A 27,743-nucleotide genomic window follows, 5' to 3' on the forward strand; every position below is an offset into this window, starting at 1 on the left:
CATCAAACTTGTGTGATTGCTTTGCTTGTATGCTTTCTCTGATTTTTATCTCCTTGAATTTATTTCTATTACATTGTCTGCTTAGATTAAATGAATGAATGATTTTTCTATATGAGTACACTGAAAAACGCCAATATAAGTACTAAAGCAGGTATCGCCAGTCTGAAAGAAGACTATGGCTACGCTAATATATTATTGCCTAAGGGTATGCATCTAGAAATCAGTGATGCCTTATATTCACTCAGCTCTAAGAGCAAGAGCAGCCTATTGAGTTTTAAAGATATGAGAATGAATGGTTTCCATATTGAAACAATGGGCGAAGGAAACAAAGAATTCCTTCAGATATATGTATAAAATCGCCCAATGCCATAATAAGTCCTAAATACTATACATGCATTCTCTACTGACCTAGACTATGCATAGATCAGTATGATAGAGGCTAAAAGCCTGCGAAAATATACACTTTATGGCACGACCGGATTGGCCATCCTGGTCCAAACATGATGCGAAAATTGATATTCAAAAGGCACACATTAAAAGATAAGAAGAGTTATCCCAAAGAATCTCACGTGTGTCGTATGTACACAAGGGAAACCCATTAGGCCATCACCAGTAAAACGGCTACGAGCCCCTTTTTCACAATAAAGACTATACTGGTGAATACATGTCCCAAGCGTTTAAATGATTATGGTATGTCCATGGGGGTAAGTGTGGAAAATTTTGTGATACATGTCCATACCAAGAACGGCTTGGCCGAAATTTTTTAAAACGCAAATAGCTGATTGATAGACCATAACTTATGAGGTCAAAACTCCCATTCACAGCTTGGGCCACACGGGATTTACATGCACCTAAGTTAATATGCATCAGGCCATTTAGTGAGCATAGATATCCCCTATCGCAATTATTAACAGGTCAAGAGCCAGACATACCCCATCATAAGACATTTGGATGTGCTGTCTATGTACTAATTGCTCCACCACAGAGAACTAAGATGGGACCTCAAAAGAAGGATGGGGATATATGTTGGATATGATTCTCCCACAATAATAAAGTACTTTGAGCCAACTATGGGTGATTATATTTGAGGCCAGGTACACGGATTATTCTAAGACCAGAAGGAGAAAAATAATAAAGCTGGTAAAAGAATGGTAAAAGAAATATAATGGAATCAACCATCAATGTCCTGGCAAGATCCTCGGACAAAAGAATGTGAAATAGATGTCCAAAGATTATACATTTACAAAACTAGCTAATAAAATTGTAGACACATTTGCTGACCCGAAAAAGAATGACTAAGTCATATATAAACCAGCTTGTAAAGCACCAACGAATTTGATGTCCAAGAAGAGACACAGTCAAGTTGCTACAGAGTCTAGAAAACGTATGAAACGTGGTAGACCAAATAGGTTCCAAAAGATAAGAATCCTCGGAAACAAAAGAAAGGTGCAGAGAATGATAATCAAGATCCAAATCCGAGGTTACTAAGGAAACCATCCCAGACATGGAGATAAGGCCGGCCGGCTCTAAGGTACAGGTACCAAACAATGTAGCTTGGGACGCCAAGCTGCAAAGTATTAAAGGTCCTGGTAATAATGAATCTCAATTGATTATATCATGTCTGGAATATAATAGAACCAATAAGGAATGTTGACATAAGATGATTTATTTGCATACAAGGTAGCACTTGAATTTATGAATATAAGCGAGGATCATGAACCCACGTCAATATAAGAGTGTGCACTCGTAGAACAGATTGGATTGAATGGAAACGTGGGGTTAAATAGTTTAAAGAAGAAAGACGTATTTGGCCATATGATTAAGACGCCATATGATGTTAAAACTAGTGGATATAAATATGTCTTGTGAGGAATAGAAATCGTGAGATATAAAGCTGATGTTGCACAAGGATTCTCACAAAGACCAGTAATAGATTATGAGGAGACATACTCCCATGTGATGGATGCAACTACTTTTAGATTTCTCATAAGTCTGACTATATAAGAGAGAAAACTAGACCTGCAGCAAATTGATGTAGTGACTGCATATTTATATGGTCCACTGGATAATGAAAGTACGAGAGGGTATTGAGCTGAAAGTACAACAAGTTCTCGAGAACAATATTGATAATCATCAAAGTATATGATCTGAATATCGTAGGAACCTCTAGATACAATTTCCCAAACAGTTGAATATCTCAAGAAAGAGTTTGAGATGAAAGATCTTGGAAAACAAAGTTTTGTTTGGGATTACAGCTTGAGTACATTAACAATGAAATCATTGTGCATCAAATAGTATATACAGAAAAGGGTACTCAAGAGATTTAATATGGACCAGTCTCACCCATTATCTAGTACATGAGCGTGAGATCACTTGTTTTGGACACTGATCCATTCAGTCCAAAGGTGGACGATAAAGAAGTCCATTTAATCATGAGATGGACGGTGCAGAAGTCTTGTTTTAGACACTGATCTGATTGGTCCATAAGAAGGACGATGAAGAAGCCTTTGATTTTGGTTTATTTTATACTAACTAGCCCAAAGAGAGGTTATTTGGTTTTGTTGATTTGTTTTCAGACAGGTTATGTTTTACACTTGGTGGTACACGCATATCACAGCAACATCATCCAAGATTTCGTGTGTGTGTATTTGAGGTCGATGACTCAATATGTTCGATCAGATTGTGGCATGGCCGAATCCGGATCCGGATAGTAAAATGTTGGATCCGTCAAAGCCGAATCCGGATCCGGATATCTTGATTTTTTAGTCCGGATATCCGGATCCGTAAATTTTATTAATAACTATTTCAAAAATAGTAATATCTATATATAAAAACTAATTTTATTTAATATATTTTCATTTTTATAATAGTATATATAAATTTTATGTAAATTTTGTACTATTATACATAGAAATAATTAAAAACATTATATATTTTTATTTTTAAATTATTGTTAATATTTTATATATATTAATATTATTTTTTATTTATTTTAAGGATCCAAATCCGGATCCGGATATCCGCCGGATATTATAATTTTTAGAAGGATATCCGACATCCGGATATCCGCGAACCCCGGATCCGGATAAGGATAGTAAAATTATGGATCAGCCGGATAAGGATCCGGATCCGGATATCTTAAAATTGTCCGGATACCCGATCCGTCCCTGTCCTAGTTAAAATGCATAAATGAGTGGGACAATTTCTAACTTCTGAGTTATAACTTCTGAAACAGGGTTAAATGAGGTAAAACCGTTGAGCAAGATTTTGTTTTCAAATGATATTTTTAGATTGTTGTATATTTTTTAAATATATTAAAATTTAATTATAGATACATCAGTTTATGATTAACTAGTTTAAATCACTCAAAACTAATAACAATTCAATAAATCAAACATTTTTAAAATTATTTATTATCAACTAATAAAATACATAAAAAAGTTTAAAAAAGTTTTGAAACAATTTTACATAAATTTATTTAAAAATGGTAAAATTACTATTTTTATATAATTGCGTATTAATCCAAATTTTTATCATAGTTGATAAGTAGATCATTCTAAAGTATAACTCAATTTTAACTATTCCAGTAAATAGAATTAAACTTTTGTTAATAACACTTGTTGCAAGTAGGTCGCAGATATCTATTATTATATATACATAACCAAAAAAAAATCTTCTTGAATGATATATTTTTCACATATATTAATCTAGTAATATTTTACATTTTATAAATTAACATTGTATAAAATTTTGTTTCATTTATAACTGATTGGTAAGTTAAATTACATACATATAACTGGAAATTTTATTAAAAAGAGTTGTATTCAAGTATATAATAAGATCTATTACTATTTAATAGTATAATTGATGAACTTAAAATTGTATCAAATAACAACTTTCTCAAACCAAAAGTGCATGAAGCATTGGAGATAAAACCATTTGAGATCTTCCATTCAATAAACTTAAATGAAAATTTCAAATTTTGTATGTGGCACTTGCTCCACCTAATTCTCACCTAGGTCCACCCTTTACATAAGTAGTATATAATAATTTTCGGGATCAGCTCTTGTGAATTATGTATATATACCACCAAAACGCCTCGTAGTATCATTTACTTCATTCCAAAGCTATCATCCTAAGTCTTCATCGGAGAACGATACCAACGCACCACTTGTAACATCTCTCATATTCACATCCTCTCTCGAGTAGATACATATAACTTCCCTGTAACTTATAGTACGATGATTTTTTCAAAAAAAAAAAAACTTATAGTACGATGATGAAATTATTTCATATAATATGTAGATCATTCTTCTGACTCTGTGTGCTTAGTGTATTATATATATATCATCTTACTGCAAAAGCTAAGTATGATCCATTGGTGCAATTATTTACATATAAAGTTAGGATTACTGTCTTCGTATTTTATGTAGTTATAACCTTTTTAAAATATACAATCCCATGTGAATATATAATACATTTCTTCCTGCTGTTTAAAGTGGAAAATGTGGAGGTTGAAGATAGGAGAAGGAAGAGGAAAAGATGATCCGTATTTGAAGAGCACTAACAGCTTCGCTGGTCGGCAAATATGGGAGTTTGATCCACATGCCGGCACGTCGGAGGAACGAGCGGCGGTTGAGGAGACTCGCCGGAGTTTTCACGATAGTCGCCATCAGGTTAAAGCTTGCAATGATCTTTTGTGGCGCATGCAGGTACGTTTTCCTTATTATCAACGTTATTATTGTTCAATACAACATACATATTTTTCCTTATTTTTTACAAATTTATTCTAAAACATTAATTTTATTTTATTTGATTCAAATTCAATATTTAGTCCGAATATATTTGAGTTGTAGATTTTATTTCGATCTTTTTAAACTATTTCGATCTTTTATAAAAAAAACTCTATTTTGATCTGGGTAAGATATATATATGAATATATATATGAAGAATTTCAAGAAGACAAGAATATAGATTTATAATCTGATTTCAATATATAATTTTGGAAAAATCTATTAGTAGGTCAAGGTGGCAAAATTGTAAGAATAATGCAATTTTTCATTATTATTTATTTTAAAATTACGGTCAGATATGGGAGGATATTAGAACAATTATATATGTCCGGTTAATTATACTAGCTTAATTGTAAAATTAATAAAAATTATCCAAAATAATGATTTGGTCTAAATTATATTAATTATATGTATATTAGAAAGACTGACCAATTAGGTTAAACATTTGTTAATCAGCAGCATTTAAACATAATGATACCATATTAGTTCCTCAAGGAGAAGAAGTTCGAGCAAATAATCCCGCCGGTGAAAGTCGACGATGCCGAGAGAATCACGAAAGAAGCAGCGACCAATGCATTGCGAAGATCCGTTGACTATTTCTCGGCGTTGCAAAGTAGCGACGGCCACTGGCCAGCTGAAATCACAGGTCCACTCTTCTATGTTCCTGTGATGGTAAGTTTTTATGCCAGAGAGCCTTTCTTGGACTACAAGTAAGGGTTTAGTGAAAGAAAAGAAATTGAATAGGGTGTTTTTTTTTGTTGTTGTTGTTGCAAGGTGTTCTGTTTCTATATCACAGGACATCTTGATGAGATATTCACTAAAGAGCATCGTAAAGAGATGCTTCGATATATATATTGTCACCAGGTACAGTGTTGCACTAGTCTGCCTGAGTAAAAGGACCTCGAAACACTGATCTCATATTAACCTCTTGTGTTATGTTTTGCTTCTCAGAATGAAGATGGTGGATGGGGATTACATATAGAAGGCAAGAGCGGTATGTTTTGCACCGCACTGAACTACATATGTTTGCGTATTCTTGGAGAAGGTCCAGATGGAGGACCAAGAAATGCCTGCAAGCGAGCCAGGCAATGGATTCTTGATCGAGGTGGTGTGACTTACATACCTTCTTGGGGAAAGTCTTGGCTCTCGGTAAGATTTTCAGAAACATAAGCATGACCGGATCTAAGATTTAGTGAGCCATAAACATTTTAGGTTAATTTCAACAAAAAATTTATTGGTAATTTAGAGGCCATGCAAATATATGTATAATAATAGTTATTTAAAATTTGGAGACTAGGACGAATGTTTCATGTGGCTGAGAACTGACCATGCACATAAAAAAAAAAATATATATATATATATATATATATATATATATATTCAAAAAGGTAGTTGTGTTTATTTATATCCATTATATTGTATTTGTCTGTGTAGATACTTGGAATCTATGATTGGAATGGAACCAACCCAATGCCTCCAGAGATCTGGCTCCTACCTTCTTGGCTTCCAATACATCTTGGTTTGTTATTTTTGTAAAATCTTGGAGTAATTTCTTTTGTTGTGTGATATGATGTTTTTGAAGTAAGAAAACAATAATAACAACAGGGAAAACTACATGCTTTTGCCGGCTGGTGTACTTGGTCACGTCTTACTTTTATGGGAAGAGATTTGTTGGTCCAATAACACCTCTTATTCTAGAACTTAGAGAAGAACTCTACCTACAATCTTATGAAGAAATCAATTGGAATAGAGCAAGAAGTCTATACGCAAAGGTTAGTTCAGACTTTGTTTTGTTTGTTTGTCTTCTATAAGATTCTTATGTTGTACCATGTAGGAAGACATGTATTATCCACATCCTTCTATTCAAGACTTGGTATGGGACAGTCTTCACGTTTTCGGGGAGCCTTTGCTTACACGTTGGCCACTGAACAAGCTTGTGAGAGAAAAGGCTCTTAGGGTAGCGATGGAGTACATACACTATGAAGATGAAAACAGCCGGTATATCAACATTGGATGCGCTGGGAAGGTGAAACACATTGAGTAGTCCTTTAAACAAAAGCTTATAAGACATGACAAGAATGATATTTAAGAATATGTATGATCTGACTAAAAACAGGCAATGTGCGTACTTGCTTGTTGGGTTGAAGATCCAAACGGAGAATATTTCAAGAAGCATCTAGCTAGAGTACCAGATTATTTTTGGATTGCTGAAGATGGGATGAAAGTTCAGGTAAAGTCTTAATAATATATAGTTCTAACCTATATATGTATACGCTCAATCACTAGGTTACTTGAGTTCCAAGCATTTATGATGCAGAGTTTTGGAAGTCAACTTTGGGACACATCACTTGCGATTCAAGCTTTACTTGCTAGTAACCTCTCTGATGAAACTGCTGATGTACTCAAGAAAGGACATGATTTCATTAAGAGATCTCAGGTAACTTCATTATCGTGCTCTATATAGTTAGTTGAATATATATATATGTGTGTTTATTCCTGAGTCAAAGAACTTTTGAAGATCAGAGAAAACCCTTCGGGAGATTTCAAGAAGATGAACCGACACATATCCAAAGGAGGATGGACTTTCTCTGATCGAGATCAGGGATGGAATGTTTCAGATTGTTCAGCCGAAGCATTTAAAGTAATCAATCACAAAACACAACTTAGCTGTTGTTGTTGTTGTTCTAATTAAGGATAATGTTTTGTCTCAATTAACACACATCTTGGTGGTTTCATAGTGTTGTCTTCTACTCTCCAAGATGCCACCTGACGTTGTTGGCCCAAAAATGGAACCTGAGCAGCTATACGATTCTGTGAATCTCTTACTATCTTACCAGGTGAGAATATCAATCCCTAAGACAAATGTTTTATGCTAAAATGACAAATGAAATCAAACTCTTGTGACCATTGCTTTGTTTGTAGAGTGAAAATGGAGGTATGACAGCATGGGAACCTGCCCGTGGATATGGATGGTTAGAAGTAAGAACTCAGTGTTCTACTTTATTGTATCCAATTAATATTAAGAGTTTTTTTATCATCAGACTAAACCCATATCTTTTTTTTGTAAATATGTGTTCCAGTTGTTCAACCCTACAGAGATGCTAGCTGATCTTGTTATCGAGCGTGAGTACGTGGAATGTACTTCATCGGTTATCCAAGCATTGATCATGTTCAAGAAACTATATCCAGATCACAGGACCAGAGAGATTGATAGAACCATTGAAAAGGCGGTGCAATTTATAGAAAACACACAAGAAGCAGATGGTTCATGGTACGGTCCCATTAAACTTAAAAAAAGAGTGTATATCTAAGGCCAAAAGCTTGTTCCAAAAAAAAAAAAAAAAAAAAAAGAAAATTTTAAGGCCAAAAGCATGATCAGGACAAGTATCTCATTTTCTTATTGGCAGGTACGGAAGCTGGGGAGTTTGCTACACATATGCAACATGGTTTGCTCTTGAAGGCTTAGCATCAGTTGGTAAAACGTATGAAAACTGTTTGGCTATGCGTGAAGGTGTTGGCTTCCTTCTCAAGAAACAAAACAGCAGTGGAGGTTGGGGAGAAAGCTATTTGTCTTGCTCTGAAAAGGTTAATGTCTCTTTTATAATCTTTTCAACGTTTTAGAAAGTGCTTTAAGCAACAGAGTCTTGAATCTTGTTGGATAATGCAGAGATACATAGAGTTAGAAGGAGGAAGATCAAACCTGGTGCAAACCGCTTGGGCATTGATGGGTCTAATTAAAACGGGACAGGTTTGTCAAACCAGTTCTGATTCAAATTATTTATTTATAAAAAGGTACGTCATGTTTTAATATGTTTTGTTAACAGGCTGAGAGAGATCCATTGCCTCTTCACCGTGCAGCGAAACTTATCATCAATTCGCAGTTGGAAAACGGAGATTATCCCCAACAGGTACTCTATGATCTCTCTCTCTCTCTCTCTCTCTCTCTCTCTCTCTCTCTCTCTCTCTCTCTCTCTCTCTCTCTCTCTCTCTCTCTCTCTCTCTCTCTCTCTCTCTCTTTCTCTACATCCAAAATATCATAAGGACCAAAGAAATGATTTTTACTTGATGTATTATTATAATAACATATGTTGTTGCTTGTGTGCAGGAAATGACAGGAGTGTTCATGAAGAATTGTTTTCTAAACTATGTCACCTACAGAAACATCTTCCCTATATGGGCGCTTGCAGAGTACCGCAAAGTTATTTAGCTTTTGCAGCTACTCAAGATTTTTAGTTATACACATTCTTTCACATAGATCACATAGTTACCCGGTCATGTATGTTGTCACACCCTTTTCTTTTGGTCTCTTTCGATTGGACTGTACCATGAATAAAACTATATTCAAGAAGTCGTCTTCGCTTTTTTACGGGAGTGAGAAAAATTAGAGTCCATAGTACTCATAAGATAAGATACTAAAACCCAACTTAGATAGATATTGGGCGATACACAAAAGAATCTTAAAACATCCAAACACTACAAAAGCCACAACTCTCGTTCGGTCACACTGGTAAACACTGTTGAATGGGCGATGGGGAAGGTGCTGAAAGACAAGTTCTTCTTTAAAAACTACTTTTATTACATTATGTTTTGCGAGGAGGCGGTGAGCTGCTGCTGCTACTGTTACTGCTGCTTCTTTTCCCTCTCAGTGGCCTACACATTTAACAGCCAACAACAACAAACTCATTCTCCGTGTTTAGAATCTGAGAGCTATAACATTTGAACATTATTTGTAACAATTCCTTTTGACTTTGTTTCATCAGTCTCATTATCAATCACATCAAAGATGATCACCACTGTTAAGCACTGCACATATTGTCTTTGATATAACTAGTGCGAACATATTATTTCACGTTAACATATCAATCACGTGGAGCTCAATAACTAGTGTCCGCTCCAAACGTTTACTGTGTGTCTTTCATCATGATATCGATCGACTTTACTACACATCTAAACAGTGAGCATTTTTCTACTAATGCATTCTGCCAACATAAAGTGTTTCCAGTTAAGATGAGGAGTGAGGACTAGTGTTCAGCAAAGAAAGTGTTTACCTTCTAGGACTGCGGCTCCTTGAAATCTTCCTAGGAACCTGTGAGTTTCAATTACGCACACAAGACAAAAAATAAAATAAAAACACTACTCAACAAGGCATCAACATTTTATAGCTAAAAAGTATCTGCAACAAGCCCTTACCCTTCTGGGACTTGGCGAACTAGAGTATGAAGATGACCTCCCACGTCTCCCAGCTGGACCTCGTCCCCTGCTTATAAAGAAAGACACAATTACACTAATAGCATACTCCACATAGATCTATTTAACTTATCATATTAGGTATATATGTGTACAGGAATCAATGTCACAAAACTACATGCAAGGATAACACAAAGTAGGAACTTGAAGTATGCTAGGAAAAAACAAGCGCAAAAGACATGTCACGACGCATATCATCATAGGTACTATCTCATCTACGCAACTGCAACGAAATAAAATCTAGGAGATGTCAGAGGTGGCCCAAAACACATTCTTAATGGGTTTAAACATACCTGCGGGGTGAAATGGACCTTGAACGATAGCGAACAGGTCTACGAACTGGGGATCGGCTACGTCTGCGGATTGGAGATCTTCTTAGAGGACTGCGTAGTCTCCTTGGAGGTGACCTGAAACCAATTCAATATAATTACAAAACTGACACCTTTTCTAGCTCCAATGAACCAGCCTACAAAGCAGTAGTTCCTATCGTCCAAACACTAGGGGAATAATTTTTGTAATTATGAATAGACTTACCTTCGTCTTAGAGGAGGAGGAGACCGTCTGCGAACAGGGCTGCCACGGATTCTTCTAGGGGAGCCCCTGTTGATACATAAAAGATGAGCCATTGATTCTAAAATAGACACAGAAAAAAAAATGGTGCAAACAGCTGACCTTGGAGGAGATCTACGCCGTCTTGGAGGGGAAGACGGCGATGCAGCCCTGCGTCTAGGTGGTGTATCACCACGACGGCGGATAGGAGAGCTTGGCCTTCGACGAGGGGGAGAATCAGGTAATCTCCTAGGTGATGCACCTCTCCTAGGCAGAGGTGATCGCCTTCTTGGAGAAAGTACTGGTTTCCGTTGCGGAGAAGCTAATCACATATTGATGAAAATCATTGACACAATCAAAACATATGTTACAACAATAACAAAAATATAAACAAAGACGTACTCTCTCTTGGGCGCCTGGGCCCATCTTTCTCAATGTCAGCACCGGCACTATCAGATTTTGGAGCCTCTCTTTTTGGTGCACTTGAGACAGGTTTAGGGGGTGGGGATAATTTCTGACGCGGTGGTAGTGTGAACTTTGCTTTGACAACATTTCCATCAATCTGACCCTGCGTTAAATAAACAAGAAAAAAGACAAGCATAAATCTTTTCAGCCAATATGTTAAGTACTAAACAACATAGTGCATTACATATTTGGAAAAAGACATACACCATCCATAAACAGCTGAGCTTTCTCAGCATCCTCTCTTGCCTTGAACTCAACATAAGCATACCCTTTTGGAAGATTAACCTGTTAATATGCAAAAGAGTTATGAACAGATTTCTTAACAAGTAATGCCAGGAAATAACAGAGAACATCGAAATAGCAGCTTACAGCCCGATCCATGGCAAGCTCCACATGTACAACTTCACCAAAGTTGCCTACAAATACGAGAAATAAAACCCATTACTAACACACAGTGAGGAGATTTAGCATGTAGCCATGCAAATTGGTCAGCAGCAGAAAACAAAATTCAATAGCAATAATGCCAGCGATGGTCCACGACAGTAACGACTGGTTTTTAGGTTGAGGTTGAACTCAGTTATCATGTAGGAACAAGGGATATGAAAGATCAACCAACATACCAAATATTTCTTTGAGATGGCCTTCATTCACATTCCTGCTGAGAGAATCAACATGGAGAACAAGTGATTCTTGAACAGGTGCAGCAGCTTTCCTGAAATTATAATCCGATTGTTAAGTCATCAAAAAGTGAGGATCTAATAAAAGCATTAAAATACTGAAACGGTACCACCATTTCTCTAATGTAATTACATTTTTTTTAACTAAGCCTGCTCAATGTACAAATAGAGGGAGCGAGAAAGAGAGATGTTAACGTTCAATATGAACATCCTGAAGTGGAATATAATAATAAGCGAGTAATGAGTTTTACCTAGAGGGTGAAGGAGGAGGAGAGCGACCTCGCCTACTAGCAGGCCCAGCAGAACTGCAAAGAATAGATCACAACATTCACGCCACACGAATAAGAATTTACACATAATTATTATTAAATATATGATAAATGCAACAGACTTCTTCACACCACGAATACCGAATCCAATCAGGAAACGAAATTGGAAAAAAAGAAAAAGTTAGAAAGACAACCCTAACCTTTTACCACGAGGTGGAGGAGGACTGCGACTCCCAGAGCTAACGCTCCTGGAAGGAGAAGAAGAAGAAGAAGACGAGAGCGATCTGGAACGGGAACGGGAGCGCGAAACAGACCTGGACAGACTCGAACGAGATCTGGAGGTGGAACGAGAGGAAGACCCAGAGACGGAAGGTGAACGACGTCCACGACTTGGTCTCGCCATGGGGCGACAATCGAGCAGAATCGCGAAGACGACGAAACTTTGCTTCAAAACCCTAAAAGCGGATAAAAAAGAAAAGAGAGTGACTGTGAATTTTACCCCCCTTTTTTTTTACAAGCATTAAAAAATTCCGCGAGATGATGATACGTGGCGGGTAATTATTATTTTTAAAGGGCTTTTTTTTAGCTTATAAGGCCATGACAAACTTTTTGATGGCCTTTTAGGCTTTTTTTGCATGTTGCGTTTCCTTTATTCGTTTCGCCAGGATGGGCAAATAAACTGAACCGGAAAATTCGAACCGAATTCGATCCGATAAAAATGAATTTAAACCGATCTGAACCCGATGTAAATATCGATTGGATCTTGTTTTATGGTATTTTGGGTTATGTGTATTATCCGAACCGAATCTGAACCTAAATAGGTATCCGATAGAACCCGAAAGATTCAAAATCCCCCAAAATTACTTGTACCAAACATGATATTAATTCCTAATATGTATTTAAAATACACAAAAAATTATTGAACATCTAAAATAATTATCTATTACATTAAGGTTGATGGTTAAAGTTGGCGGTCGAAGCTTGAAGTTTTTAGATTTTGTGTTTGTTTTCATTATATAATGTTTCTTTTTATGAGAACTTGGTTTTTGTTTTATGCTTTCTTTTATTTGGTTTTCTTTCTATCAATAACTATGTTTACTTTTCGTTTGATTTTGAATGATCGAGTTTGATGTTTCTTTCTTATTTTTGAATCGATTTTACTTATGTTTTGGTTACAAATAGATATAAATCACGTATTTTAAAACCGAAGAACCGATTTTACTTATGTTTTGGTTACAAAGTAGATACAAATTACGTACTTTTAAACCAAAGAACCGATTGGGATCCGAACCCGAGAGAACCCGAACCGGTCCCGAATCGAACTCATATAATCCGAATAGGCTGATTTTGATAAACCCGAAAAACTAAGACCCGATTGGACAAAACCGAAACCCGATTGGGACTCTGAATGCCCCATGCCTACGTTTTGCCGTTAATTTCATGAATTTTGTTTTTGTTTTTTTTCTCTATAAAAAAAGCTATGAAGTAGCAACTCATAATTTAATACTCAACTAATCGTTAGAAAAATGTTCTAATCGATTTAACAATGGTGTTAAGCAAGAATTGTTTATACTATGGTCGCAAAACCATACCGCATCGTATTTCTATTTAAAAAAAAAAAAAAAGATTATGGTCGGTACGTAAGTTAAAGAACTTATCAATAAAACATAAATAAATAGAATATAAAAAAAAAAGAAGGAAAACAAAATACACATCCTTTTCAAAAGATAAAGCTGGCAACCGCCCAACCCCACATCACCACTCCTCTCTCCTCATTCTCCTAAAAGAAAATTTTGTTTGGTTTCAATTTTGTCAAAGTAACCCAAATTTATCTATCATTCATTCATTTCCCTCAAATCACAAACTTCTCTCTAGCCATCTCATCGTTCCTGGAGGCGGCAGCCAAATCTATTTCCTTTCCTCCTCCTCCAGAACGGTTCGTTTCCTTCCTTTTTCCGCTGTAATCCGATTGTCATCTGAGATTCACAGTGTCCTAGTATACATTTAGGGGTTCAGGATTTCGAGAAAAAAACTTGAATTTTTAGATAGCTGCATCGTTTTAGGGTTTTGTTTTCTCGGATCACTCTTTTTTTTTGTTGTCTAATCTGGGTTTTCTGATTTATTTATTTTTCAATCGATTCCAAGTTTGCTCTTTTTAAATACTAATCCTGTTGTTGCATTTGGGTGAATTTAGAACGGTCTTAGCAGTGGGAGTAGTACTATTGGAACAAGCCTCCTCAATCCTCATCATCATCTATGGATCTTAAGCAGATTGGAGATAACTCTACAGGTTCACTGATTTTATGTTAGCTCAAGTATGCTCTTTTAAATTAGGTTAACTCAATCTAGTTTGATCTTCAATGGTTTGGTTCATACCTGGTTTGCAATAGTTTCATCTCCTAATGAATTTATTTAGGAAATATATATAGTGTCCTTGCATACTATATATATAAAAAAAAAAGAGGCAAAACTATTACATGTAATTGATTATTTCCTTGGTGCAGGTGGTAACTCTGTCTTTGATGCATCTCAGTATGCCTTTTTTGGGAACCATGTTGTTGAGGAGGTTGAGCTTGGTGGCTTGGATGACGAAGAAGAGCAGTTTCCTCTGGCTGGGATAGGACAAGATTTCGCCTTTGATAAGGAAGAGGTTATTATTCCATCTTTTTTTTTATCTCTTCCATGTCTTCATGTGTGACTTACAGTTCTCCCCAATACTTGCAGACTGAACTTTCCAGAACTCTCTCCGACGTTGATGATCTTGCTGGCACATTTTCAAAGGTCAGCTAGCTTTATTAGGCCCCTGATCAATTGTCTTACTCCCATCATGTCGTGGTTTCTTTTCTTGTGCTCGAGCAAGAACTTGTTTATTGAAGCTTATAACCTGAGGATTTTTATTCTTTGCTGTTACAGCTGAATAGGGATCATGACGGACATAGAAGCACGGTACCAATAGCTGACAATGGATCAAGACAGAGTGAGTTATTATGTGCATTGAATATTATCTCTTTACACAAGGAACGAATAACTGATATCATCATTGTTTGTTGCTTCAATTTTGCTCATCGCATATCTTAAGTTTCTCTATGGGGAATATAGAGGATGTTCTATTTAGTTGTGTTCATTACTTGAGAATTTTATGGTGTGATAGATTTCCAGCTTCCAGCTCATTTTCCTTTATTCATATTGTGGTTGTTTGGGCATCACTTGGGATCTTCCGTGTCTTGTACTAAGGCTTTAGGGTTAGCAGTTCACTAGATCTGTAATTAACCCCTTTATCATTCATCTTTCTTCCCAGATTATTTTGTTGATGGACGGAACCAGGGGGAGGAGTTGCCAAATTTGTATGGCCAGCAGATACTGGATTCCAATGACAAAAGGTGGATATCTCAGCCTTTTTCTACTCCAGATCTTATTGAGCAAAGAAACCTGCACCGAGCAATATCATATCCTGAGCCACAGCATCACCAGCGGCCGCACCAGCATCAGCAACAATTTTCCAGCGAACCTATTCTTCTGCCAAAGTCATCTGGTGGCAGACCGCCAGATCAGCAATATCATTCTGGCGGGCCTCATATGGGATCCCCAAATCTCTCCCCTTTTCCAAATTCTCATCCTCGGTTGGTTGGCATGCATCATGGGTCACCACAGCTCACTGGAAACATGCCTCAGTTTCAACCTCTGAACAATCGCCCACCAGCTCAATGGATGAATCGGCCAAACATGTATCCTGAGGATACTTCTGGGATCATGAACATGTTGCCACAACAGCAGTTACCTCATCAAAACGGTTTGTTGCCTCCACAGCAGAGGATGCCTCAGATGCCGGTTCCCCAGAATAGTATACCACATCCGATGCAGCCTCATGGGCATTTGCCAGGAATGCAACCTCAGGTTTTTAATTCCCACCTTTCTCGTTCTTCATCCTCAGGCAGTTATGATGCAATGCTTGGGTTTGGTGATATGAGGGAAGCAAGACCAGGATCAGGCCAGGGGAACAGACAAAACATGCGGTTTCATCAACATAGTTTTGATGGTGGTCTTCAAAGGAGAGATAGTTGTTTCCGGTCGAAATACATGTCAGCTGATGAAATAGAGAACATGCTAAAAATCCAGCTTGCAGGCACACTTACCAATGATCCTTACGTGGATGATTATTACCACCAGGCTCGTCTTGCTAAGAAACCGGAGGGTGAAAAGCAGAAGCATCGCTTCTGTCCGAATCATTTGAGAGACCTTCCATCTCGTGCACGTACCAACAACGAGCCCCATGCGTTTCTTCATGTTGACGCTCTTGGTCGAGTTCCTTTCTCTTCTGTCCGCAGGCCTCGTCCTCTGCTTGAAATGGATCCTAAATCTGGTAACCTGGAGCATAGGAATACAGTCAAGCCCCTCGAACAAGAACCAATGCTTGCAGCTAGGGTGACTATCGAGGAAGGTCTCTACCTCTTCCTGGAAGTAGATGATATTGACCGGTTCTTAAAGTTCAATCAAGTCCAAGACGGTGGAAACCAGTTGAGGCAAAAGCGGCAAGCTCTGTTGGATGGGCTTGCAGTGTCGCTGCAGCTTGTTGACCCTCTCGGCAAGAATGGGCAAAACGATGGGATTGAATCTCAGGATAACCTCGTGTTTCTGAGGATTATCTCCCTTCGAAAGGGTCGGAAGCTACTCACAAGGTACCTCCAGCTTCTTATCCCTGACAGCGACCTGATGCGAATAGTTTCCATGGCCATTTTCAGACACTTAAGGTCCTTGTTCGGAGCTCGGTCGTCAGATACCGAAACCAGGGAGACTACAATCAAACTTGCGAAAGTCATCGTTTTGTGCATTCAAACCATGGATCTTGGACCCGTAAGTGCGTGCCTAGCAGCGGTTTCTTGTTCTTCTGAGCAGCCACCGCTTCGTCCCTTGGGTAGTCCCGTGGGAGACGAAGCTACGGTTATTCTCAAATGCGCACTCGACAGAGCTGCCGAGCTTCTCCGTGCTAATCATTACAACAACGCAGGCATGAATCTGTGGCGTGCGTCCTTTGATGAGTTCTTCAACTTGCTGATGAAACATTGCATCAGCAAGTACGACAGTATAATGCAGAATCTGAATTCGCAGTTGTCACCACACTTTGGCGCGGAGATGACTGAAGCTGCTGCACAAGCCATTGTCAGGGAAATGCCGATCGAGCTTCTACGTGCGAGTTTCCCACACATTAGTGATGAGCAAAAGAGAATACTTGTGGAGTTCTTGAAGCTTGGTAGCCAGAAAGCGGACGCAGTCATAAATCAATGATAGTGGGAAAAAACGAAAGTTCCGCATGGAGCAGAACTCTTCTTTCTTTGATACTATCTTTTTTTTTTTCTTGATGACATTAATGATGTGAAAGAAACAGGAGAAGTTTGCATGTACAGGGAAGGTTTAAAGCTTGTTTTACATAAAAGATAGCAAATGACAGTTACTGTTCTATGTTTGGATGTGTTTTATTTAAGATGACTGAGAAGGTCCAACGGTTTTGATTTGATTTTTTCCTGGGGACCAAAATCTTACCGTTCTTTGGTTTTTGTTTCATTTTTATTGTTTTTTAATGTGTGTCGACAAAGTGGCTGATTGTCTAGCCAAGTGTTCTTGGGGCTGTGGTGTGTATTGCCTCTCGATCAATTCAAATGTACCACCATCGTTTTATTAGGTGAATTGCAGGCTGGTAAACAAGCCTCGTAGAACAATGATTCATTGTTGAAGTCTGAGTTAAAATAAAAGTAAACTTAACTTAGGACCCATTTTTTAGTGGTTTGTATAAACACCATTTCTACTTTCTGCTATGTTTCTTGTTTTGAACCCAAGTTTAAAGAACAACTTGTTCGAGAATTTGATTCTCTTGTCCATTTCCTTGTAAACAAAGTCAAGGTTGTAACCTTAAACCTGAGAAGCGCAGAGTTCTTAGGTAGAATATGGTAATGAAAGGGAACAAATGATGAATCCAATGTACTTTAAGCTATTGGATTGTTAGTTATAGCTATTGTATTACCTATAAGGCTATAACTAATCAATTTATCATCGTCAACTCACACTTGAACACCAAATCGGTTGTGTTCTTGCAAAACTTAACAATCCTGGTGTTTATACAATATACAGTGATGATAATAACTTCAGGAAAAAAAAACGAACAATATTATTAAAACAAAAGGCCAAAAGAGGCTCATCACACTGTTGAAGTACAATGTCAGACAAATACTAAAGCAAGAAACTTTAAAGGAGAGAATCACATCCAAAAGCTAAAAAGATCACAAACAACAAAGTCACCATACTACTAAGCTTCAGTGAGATGAAAAAGCTTTACTACAAATCAGTAGTAGTAACACAATGAAGTCTAAAAGCTAATTTCTAAATTCATTGTCCAGAATGTTGATGGTTCCTGATCCTGCTTGAACGCCTCACTGGTGTTACCATCTCTTCCTCTTTACGTCCACTCCTCTTTTGTATCTTCTCGTACGTTGTGAAACTTCCGTATGAAACAGAGCCCCCTATGGAGTATTCTGATGCCGAGGAAGCCATTGATTCACCGCTGTCATTACTCTTCCTACCTCCACCGCTTTGATATTCCTTAAGCTCATCTCTGTTGCTGCAGCTGCGTAATGACTTGTCCTTGTGGAAACTGAAACTCATCTCAGAAGGGAATGATGATGATACCTCTTCTCTTTTCATGTCATCATTAACTTCTTCTTCTTCCTCCTCCTGGAAGTTCAGCGAAGAAAACCTTTCTTTGATCAGATTCTCTACTGGCGCATGCTCAACGTTTACCTCTTTAGCGGCGTCAGAGACTGTTGTTGGCCCACTATCTTCTTGCACCACAGGTTTTGCCTTCTTGTTAGCTAACAAGAAAGCAGCTGCTGCAGCAAGCATAACCATCACAGTCGACACCAAGACCATCACCTTCTTCTGGTTGTTCAACAAAATCTCCTTCCAGTCTTCTGCATTAACAGAAACTTCTTCACCAATCCCACTCTCTTCTTCCAAATCATTACCATCTACATCACTAGTTTCTGCTGAAACATCCAAGCTGGCTTCACCAGTTTCCCCAATACCTCCTTCTTCTGGTACACTGTCAGAGTTGGCTAATGCACTAGTGTCTTCTTGCTGGTGACCACTGATTGCAGCAGGCTCCACATCATCAAGATGGTGTGCGTTGGATTCAGATTCTTCCATCATCTTCTCGTCGTTTTGGGCTGATGTAGTTTCAGGCTCATAAACTTCTTTTTCTTCATATTCTCTCTGCTCTTCAACACCATCAGTATCTTGGCCACCACTCTCTTCTTCTTCTTCTTCTTCAGAAAGAGATTCTGAATACACTTCACCCACATTCACCTCTGTAACTGTGGCCAAAGTGATCTCCCCTCCTTCACTCTCTTGCTCCAGTTCATTGCTATCCTCTTCGTAGACATCTTCAAGATTGATTTCACCACTGCTCTCCAGTTCTTCAGGCTCCTGAGTAACACCACTCTCTTCTTCTGTATCCGTTTCAAAGCTCAAGTCTAGGCTATCCACTAGCGACCCAGCAACACTGATTTCACCACTAGTTGGCTGGAAAACAGCATCAGACAATCTTGTCTCTTCCAAAACACCAGTCAAATTATGAAACTGAAACGAACCGTATCCCTCTTCTTCTCGTAGACTTGAGATCAGCTTATCCATGTAAACAAGTGATGATCCTGCCCACAGCCCAAGCTTCTCACTCAACTGCTCAAAGCTCTCTCTTGCGGACGTTGTGATCTCTGGTGGGATATGAAACTTGTAGAAATGTGAATCTTGACTAATGTTTGGAAGAGTAAACGTCACTGAGGAAACCAACAACGTGTACGCCAAACCAAGAACCAACATCCAACCAAGCAACTTGGATGTCTTGAAACGAGATTGTTTTGAAAGCTGACGAGTTTCTTCAGTGCTTTCTCCAACCACTACTTCTTCTTTTTCTTCACTCTCCACTGCTTCCAAGTGCTCCTCATCATCACTCTCCTCTAGGGTTACTTCACCCTCTTCTTCTACTGATACTACACCTACCTGATAAGCAACTTCCTCTACTGCTAGTACAAGTTCCTCCACTTGTTGAATTTCCTCAGCCACCTCTTCTACACTTTCCGGAGAAACAACTTCCTCCTCGTGTTGGCTCTCCTCAGCAGACATATCAGTTTCAGAAGAAGAGCTTTCAGAGGTAAAAAGCTCCTCGAGCTGCTTGCACTCGATTCTTGGATTTGGCCTATAATGGAGAAACTGGGGCCTAGGCGACAAGTAGTTCTTCTTTGGATCGTAAGGCGTCACCGACGCATCAACTTCATTCGCCTCAAACGCAGGGAACGTGAACGGTACCGAAGCAGGGAGAGGGCTAACGTCGAAGCTCGAATCATCCACATCAGTAACAGTGACGTCATGAGACTCCTCCTCCTCCTCCTCCTTCTTTTCACCGATAAAAATCTGATCTTTATCTTTATCTTCTTCCCCAATGAAGCTAACCACATCACAAAACGTGACAGAAGACCGAACCTGAGTCACATGATGATGGGATTTGTCGAAGGAGCGAGACAGTTCGTTTTTTTCAGACAAGATCTTCTTCCTCGGAGACGGATTGATCTTGGAAACAGCTGAAATCGTCGGCGACATGAAGTTCTTGGAAGCCTTCGGAGCTTTGACCACCGCATCTGAGATCTGGTTCTCTTTATCCCCAGACTCGGCCCCCCGGGTGATTTTCCCTGGAAATGGGCTGGCTCGAAAGCTCCGCCGCATCAGATCTCCTGTCTCGGAGTTTCTTGGTTTAGGGTTTGGACGGGAAGGGATCGAAGGTGAAGAAGAATCCATGATTGATGGTTGAAATCGCTAGGGATCCTTGGAGAATTAGGAATGAGTTATTTAGAGGATCTCAGTTCTTTTGCTCGTTAAAGGAAAGAAGATATCAAGAATCTGAAAGATTACGTTGGATGCTTAAAAAAATCCACAGTTTTTGAATTTTAAAAGGACAGAGTGAGGAGATATCGTAACGGCTAGTTGCACGTTTGGCGTATTTATTTGATGTTTTTATATTTGTAAATTGAACCCCTTGGTTTTCCTTTTCTTAAACATAACCTCTTCGTTTTCCAAAAGTTTCAATTATCTCCCATAAACTTTTAAATGTAATATGCTCTGTGATTCACTATTTTAGTGGGGGGTTTTGCAGTGGCAATATAAGGATGAGTTACCATCATCCTATGTAGAATAAGATTGAATATTCCGTTTGATTCTTTGAGAAAGAAGTCTTTTTTTTTACCTTGAGTTTGTGTCTAAATTGGATTTAATGGTGTAGAATAAGATTTGAATACGAGCATTTTTATTCTGTTTGATTCCTTGAGAAGTCTTTTTTTTTATACCTTGAGTTTCTGTCTAAACTGGATTTAGTGGATAATATAGAAACATTTGAGAAGAAATTGATGTTTCTCAAAACATTGAGGTCAACTTTAAAAATATTCTGTTCAATTGGTGTTGATGAATCACCGTTGTCCATTTTGGACGGCTTCGATGAAGACACGTATGTACCTTAGATAAACTAGCCGTTAAGGCTTTCGCTTACGAAATAAAAGGAGAGAGCCGTTGGCAACCCTTTAAAAAGAAATAGAGAAAAGCCGAAACGGTGGCGTTGGGCCCGTCCAGTCCACTGATGGGAAGTCTTTGTACTTAATGGACATTTTGCTTAAGTAAACCAAAACTTAGGTTATCGGGCCGAGCTTAATTCATATACCTTCGAATTTCAAAAAAAAATCCTTTCCGCTATAGATCAGATGAGTTGGGTTTATATCGGTTCAGCTAACAACAGTTCGGGTTATGCAGATGATGCTAAATGTCTTATTTCCTAATAAAATCTGCCAAATTCGAGTTACTCATGATCTCTGTTTTGTCTTCGCAGCTTTTCTAAGAGTTTACTACACTCGGGGACACTTTTTGACTTTCCGTTACACCAAAAGACATTTCTTAAATATGACACACTTTGTTGTGGGCCAGCGACAGATTATGGACAGTTTTGCCTTTAATAGCAAAGACAATTGTAGACGCTAAAGTGATATGTGAACGGGTGATGCGTGGATGAGTTATTTATGGATGGAGTATATGTGGACGGGTGATGAGTAATGTGTGGACATGCGATGTTAATGTGTTTATAGTAGATAATGTGGACAAACTCTCTGTTTTGATTCCACAAAACTATACCACAATACGTGGACATGCTCATGTTACTAAAGTTATACCACAAAACGTGGACACAGACTCTGTTATCAAAACCCTCACAAAAAAAAAAAGATTATGTACATAATTTTCTCTGTTTTGTTTGATACGACAAGTTGTAGACCGGATCAAATCCAATACACATCCAAGAACTTTAAGGGAAACCAATAATATATGGATAGAAAACAAAAGTTATGAACAAGGTTTTGTATACATAAAAATTTATCCATAAAGTTGTGTCCACATCCACAAACAACTGTAATCAAATCTGTCATCTTCCTCCAACAGAGAGAGGAGAGAGAGAGAGAGAGAGATAAAGCTTGAGATCGTCATCACCAGGACTTCTGAATTAACTCAGGAGGAACGACTCGAGTTGGCAGAATCAATCGTTGAGTTAAGCTGCTCCTCTCCAACAAACACAACACATCCTCTCCATTGACCTGACTCGTTCCTCACTCACCACAACCAGAACCAAGTTCGAACCCACAATCCATCTTGTTTCTCCACGGGTTCACTCCCGAAACAATCTCGTCGTATCACAACATGAAGACTAAAAAATCTAGTACCGAGTCGACTCGAGCAAGACTCATCTCGAGTCGCCGGAATCACCGCGAAACCAGATTCGCCATCGAAGATATCGACATATCCTATTTCAATTCTGTTATAGATTTGTACCCTCAAGGGTCTGAGAAATTAAGATGCTTTTTCAATGGAGAGCTATGGTTCTTATGGAGAAGAGAGATTCCACCATTGTAGTACATATGAGATGTGTGAGGATCTGAGAAAATTAGAAAAGATTCTCCACAAACTGACCTCCGCTTCGTCATGGCCGTAGATCTGGGAAACAATCGTGTCACGAACAGAGGGTTCAAATTTGTCGCCTCACGAAACTGATTTCACCAACCCTCGATCGTTATTCTCTCAATTTTGCAATCTCTTTCTTCTTCCTTAAATCTCCATTACAGAAAGCTTTGTTCTTGTCAGAAGCTCTTATGGGGTTTTGTCTCCTTCTTCTTCAATCGATGTGATCGTTAGCCGATATGCAAATAAAATGGAAAAAGGTGTTTTCGAGAGAAGCGTGAGAATGATGAAGACATAGTGAAGAGGAGAGAAAAAGGTTTTGTTTAAGATTGATGCTATTGACAATGAATTGTTTCGGTTGATGCTAATTAGGGTTGTGTTCTTGATTCAATTTAGATAACGAGAGAGCAATAGGGTGTTTACATAGAAAAAATAATGTTTGAGTTGAAAGAAGGGTAAGATGGACAAAGAACACTCATAATGTGTCTGTCAAGTGGAATGTGCCTTGGGATGAAATTACAAAGTGATAAAGTGTCTTAGACCATTTCCAATGTATTTCCCTATTTTTTCTCTAAAATAGGAAAACTCTATAATAGAGATGGATTTGTCTCCAATTTATTCCTATATTTCTTCTTTTAAAAAGGAATATTCTTGATATATAGTACCTTTTATTTGTGAAAGTTGAAAACCAACTCAATTTAGTTTAACATTCATAAAATTATGATATTATTTACACTGAATATTTTTATAGAAACTATTATGTAAATAAAAGTATGATTATATATTTATATAAACAGTACATTTTCATTAAAAATATTTATTTTGGTTATAATTGTTAAAATAAAAAGTTAACGGATCATTTTTTGAATAAAAAAGTATGTATCTATTATAAATGATTGCTATTTCTTCCTTAAATATAGAGGTGAAAATAACAATCTCTATTTTAGAGGAAGAAATAGAGTAGAATTGAATTGATTTTAGAGTAATTGCAGTGTACACACAAAGATTATTGCATAATTAGCTCATTGCACATTTAGGGATTTTGTCTTTTGTTTTCAAAACCTTACTGACCATTATACCCCTACTCCTGGACGATTTCTTTCTTTGATATTTCTAAGGCAACACAATTCTTCTGCTTATCCAATAAATATCACACGAAACCTCATTTGTGAGAGACAAGTTGCTATATTTTATTAATTTCATTATATCCCGTAACTAAAATCATCCCCCGCACTATTGCTAGATTTTTTGTTATCAACCTTCTTGGTCTTCTTCTCTCTCGCCCTCCTCACCACAACGACCATTCCCTCTTCGAACCTGACCCGAATTTGATTTCCACCGTCAACAACATCCTCCCCAAAAACGGCCTCCCAAGCGGCCTTTTGCCCGACACCGTCGCCAACTTCACCCTCTCCGACGACGACGTCTACTTACCCAATCCCTGCAAAATAGAATTCGAGTACCTCGTTCGACAAGACCGTATCCGGATGCATTAGCTACGGATCCATCACCGAGCTCGAGGGTATTCAGGTGAAGCGGCTTTTTATTTGGTTGGATGTCTATGAGAATAAGGTCGATCTACTTCAAGGTTGGGTTTATCAACAAGAAGCTTGGTATTGACCAGTCCAAGACTGTACATTCATGTGGTGTGTCTGGATCTTGTGGAAGTTCTTGGAAGAGTTTTTTCAGGCAAAGATGATTTCTTTGACCAAATTAAATCTTGCGTTTCTGGGTTTTTGAAATTTATCTCAAAGTTGGCAACTTTATTGAGTTTTGATCTAATTTGAATTTCCTGACTTTTTTGGTGATAACGAATCAATTGACGCCATGGTTTCTACAATTTAGATGGTAGCTTATGGGCTTTGTTTTGATATGCTCATGGACAGCATAAAAGAGAGAGATGAAGTTTCATTATCACAGAACACAATCGCCATCAAAGGTTTCGTTCTATAATTAAAATCTCTCAAAATCATCCACAAAAGTTTGATTATGTTTCAAATATCATTGTATAACTTTTACATATTCATTTCAGTATTTTTATAATAATCTATTGGTATAATATTTTGTTTTCTCCTCCATCACAACTGTTACACAATTTAGTAGTCCCTGAAATAACCAGCTTAATTTCTTCTTAGCACGTAAGAACTGTAGTTGGTTATAAAATTTTGTCATGACTAAGATATTGTGCACAAGATCAAAATACAAAGATTATATATTACATCAAAGATTACAACTGAATTTTACAAACCAAGACGACCTGAGATGTAACACCCCTGAACCGTCCTAAACATAGGTCGACCCACCGGCCAACAATCAAACAAGAACATGACCGACGGACGACCCACACCAAGGGTTGCAGATGAAAGACCAACCGGTCAGCCAACAATCAAACAAGAACATGACTGACCGTTCAACCCAACACCACGGTCCGGAAGCGCTACTTGACGGGCTAGGGACGATCCGGTCAGAGTCACAAACTTTACTCCACGACCTACACCAGTTCATCCCCTAACTCGTCCCGCTGCATCAAGACATAAGGCTTTGCAACCCGTACATAGACTTAGCGTTTTCCGTTAGATCAAGGCCTAAGGCTTTTCAACCCGTACCTCGACCTAACATTGTGTTAGACCGGACTAGTCAAATATCAGAGTACTCATGAAGCGTATATAAAACAATTACTTTTATTGATTCAAGAAATATTCATACATTGAATAATTCAAGATTGGGCCCGGCCTAACGCCAAATCGAGTCAACATAACACAATTCACAATACCGTTTACAAAAAGCATGAAAACCTACACCGGCGGTCCTAACGTCTAGCACCAAGCTATCCGATCATCCTTACCTAAAGCGACCTGCAAAAAGGACAACAGAGTTGGATGAGTAATCTAGTATTACTCAGTGAGCTGGCGGCCTCTACCCGCAACCTATACTCTAACCCAGACAACCCGAAATAACAATCAATCTAGCCCTAGCATGCAATAAAAGCTAAAGCTAAGCAAACTGTTACTAAGTTAGATTTGGCCTCCTGCCATGATCTAGCTTCAAGTAACGGGAACCTGCATTAAAACCAGTCAACAACCAATCCCTCGTTAACCATATATACGCCTGAGTTCAGTACTCATGTAGTGTTAGATACATACACTATATAAGTATCATTAACCGGTCGACCAACAATCAAACAAGAACATGATCGGTCAACCAATGATACCTCATAGCTTATAATATCCACCACCCTTCACAAGCAATCCCTCAAACACATACAGGCCGACGTCAGGCCTACACTAACCAAATACACACCAAGCATAATCAGGTACGTACCTAAACCAGACTAAGGACTTAATGTCAGAACCTGCGAGGAAACAATCAAACACCAAACACAATCACAATAATAACTATGAGTAACTACGACTAGATCTAACTCGTAACACCGTATATCGGTGCTACACTAACTCAAGGGTTCCATAACCCTCTACGGCAAACTAACACAACACCACACTCTAACCCGGGAAATGGTGACTTTGTGTTCCTCCTCATCATCCTCGACAATATCCTATCTCCCTATCACAAAGACTAGGAGAAGGAACTTTCAACCGAACGCGGCCCACAGTACGTTCGGGTCACCGCGCGACAGCCTCAGTACGTTCGTGCCACTTCCAGTTGTCACACAACGATTGCGGCCCACAGTACGTTCGGGTCACCGCAAGACAGCCCACAGTACGTTCGGGTCACCGCAAGACAGCCCACAGTACGTTCGGATCACTGCCGGTCACTACCCCGTCGTGCAACCACTCAGCCATAGGCCATGACCCCGTCTCTCTGAGTGCTCTCGATCCAGCGAATAAGGGGTTTCCTTAAACCCGCTGGGTACGAGGTTGATGAAACACTAATCAACCCCTAAACATGCCTAGCATGGTGGGTTACACACAAGCTATATGGCATCACACTCTACTCTACGACACTAACAACAATATCACCACTAAACAACTAAACCAGTTAATCACTCCCTTACCAAGAAATGACTAACCTCAATCAACAAGATTAATTAAACGAGCAAGCATTTAATTAAATCTACTCAAGCAATCTACTCAATCAAACCGTTACCCAGATAGTTCAGCCTCCTGCTGAGAAACTATCTTTAAAGATAACGGGAACCTGCACTCAACCATATCAACACGCAAGAATATAAATCATGATGCATCCTAGTCCTAGTCAGGTTATTATCTCAGTCTTAATTCCATTTCTTCTCAGCTTAGCCCGTGCTAAACTGAGTCTGGTTTAATAAATAACCCTAAGGACTCTATCATGCAATAGCATGAGCATTCTACTCTATATGCGATTCAATCTTCCCTAAGTTCCAAGTGGAATTCAAACAAACCAACTCAAAACTACCCTAAATTCCAAGTGGAATTCACACAAGCCAACTCACAGTGTTCTAGGCGAGAAGCAGCTCGTTGATCGGAGAGGACTTGGCCAAAACCCAAGATGAACGTCTTGACTGGACTGGACTGATCTCGACTTGGACATAACATTGGCTTCATCATGAAGACACTAACAGGTCTGGACGGACTGATCTGGACTCGGACAGAACCTCCTTTAGCTTCTGGACAGTTCTTCGGACTTCCCGGCGGAGTATCGAGCAGAACTTCGACTGATATGAACCCGTGGATCTGAACTAACTCCGGACGGCACCTCCACTTGATTGTTATAGA

The 27,743-nt window shown here is 38.5% G+C and overlaps 4 protein-coding genes and 1 pseudogene across 8 annotated transcripts; 3 read left to right on the forward strand and 2 right to left on the reverse strand.

The window, feature by feature from the left end:
- The first annotated feature begins 4,039 nt into the window (after positions 1 to 4,039).
- On the forward strand, positions 4,040 to 9,141 carry LOC106365595 (beta-amyrin synthase 1). Of its 5 annotated transcripts, none has more exons than XM_048758188.1 (18): positions 4,040 to 4,173; positions 4,500 to 4,712; positions 5,280 to 5,465; positions 5,568 to 5,657; positions 5,745 to 5,942; positions 6,228 to 6,312; positions 6,399 to 6,565; positions 6,628 to 6,819; positions 6,910 to 7,023; positions 7,111 to 7,230; positions 7,312 to 7,434; positions 7,532 to 7,630; positions 7,716 to 7,772; positions 7,874 to 8,064; positions 8,201 to 8,378; positions 8,461 to 8,541; positions 8,618 to 8,701; positions 8,899 to 9,141. In XM_048758188.1, exons 2-18 carry the CDS (start codon positions 4,506 to 4,508, stop codon positions 8,998 to 9,000), a joined length of 2,274 nt encoding a protein of 757 aa, XP_048614145.1. In that variant the 5' UTR covers positions 4,040 to 4,173; positions 4,500 to 4,505; the 3' UTR covers positions 9,001 to 9,141. The 5 variants fall into 5 exon arrangements, with proteins under 5 accessions (XP_048614145.1, XP_048614146.1, XP_048614147.1 ...); XM_048758189.1 differs by having other exon boundaries at positions 4,077 to 4,205; XM_048758190.1 differs by having other exon boundaries at positions 4,091 to 4,236.
- Positions 9,134 to 12,484, reverse strand: LOC106365596 (serine/arginine-rich splicing factor SR45). Its single transcript, XM_013805027.3, has 12 exons — positions 12,201 to 12,484; positions 11,983 to 12,036; positions 11,675 to 11,766; positions 11,424 to 11,470; positions 11,259 to 11,339; positions 10,992 to 11,157; positions 10,713 to 10,911; positions 10,575 to 10,640; positions 10,334 to 10,447; positions 9,984 to 10,050; positions 9,842 to 9,879; positions 9,134 to 9,443 (listed from the first exon to the last, which is right to left on the reverse strand). The coding sequence occupies exons 1-12, from the start codon at positions 12,401 to 12,403 to the stop codon at positions 9,374 to 9,376; spliced, it is 1,197 nt and encodes a 398-aa protein (XP_013660481.2). The 5' UTR covers positions 12,404 to 12,484; the 3' UTR covers positions 9,134 to 9,373.
- Positions 12,485 to 13,715: 1,231 nt separating this feature from the next.
- Positions 13,716 to 17,512, forward strand: LOC106365593 (protein PAT1 homolog). The gene is made up of 6 exons (XM_013805024.3): positions 13,716 to 13,936; positions 14,195 to 14,290; positions 14,505 to 14,650; positions 14,725 to 14,781; positions 14,914 to 14,977; positions 15,299 to 17,512. Exons 2-6 carry the CDS (start codon positions 14,257 to 14,259, stop codon positions 17,281 to 17,283), a joined length of 2,286 nt encoding a protein of 761 aa, XP_013660478.1. The 5' UTR covers positions 13,716 to 13,936; positions 14,195 to 14,256; the 3' UTR covers positions 17,284 to 17,512.
- Positions 17,513 to 18,136: 624 nt separating this feature from the next.
- On the reverse strand, positions 18,137 to 21,014 carry LOC106365592 (glutamic acid-rich protein-like). The gene has a single exon (XM_013805023.3). It carries the CDS (start codon positions 20,836 to 20,838, stop codon positions 18,379 to 18,381), a length of 2,460 nt encoding a protein of 819 aa, XP_013660477.2. The 5' UTR covers positions 20,839 to 21,014; the 3' UTR covers positions 18,137 to 18,378.
- Positions 21,015 to 24,252: 3,238 nt separating this feature from the next.
- LOC106363907 lies at positions 24,253 to 25,109 on the forward strand (annotated as a pseudogene).
- The last annotated feature ends 2,634 nt before the right edge of the window (positions 25,110 to 27,743 follow it).

Source organism: Brassica napus, chromosome C5 (assembly GCF_020379485.1).
Source record: "Brassica napus cultivar Da-Ae chromosome C5, Da-Ae, whole genome shotgun sequence".
In the NCBI taxonomy this organism is placed as follows: domain Eukaryota; kingdom Viridiplantae; phylum Streptophyta; class Magnoliopsida; order Brassicales; family Brassicaceae; genus Brassica; species Brassica napus.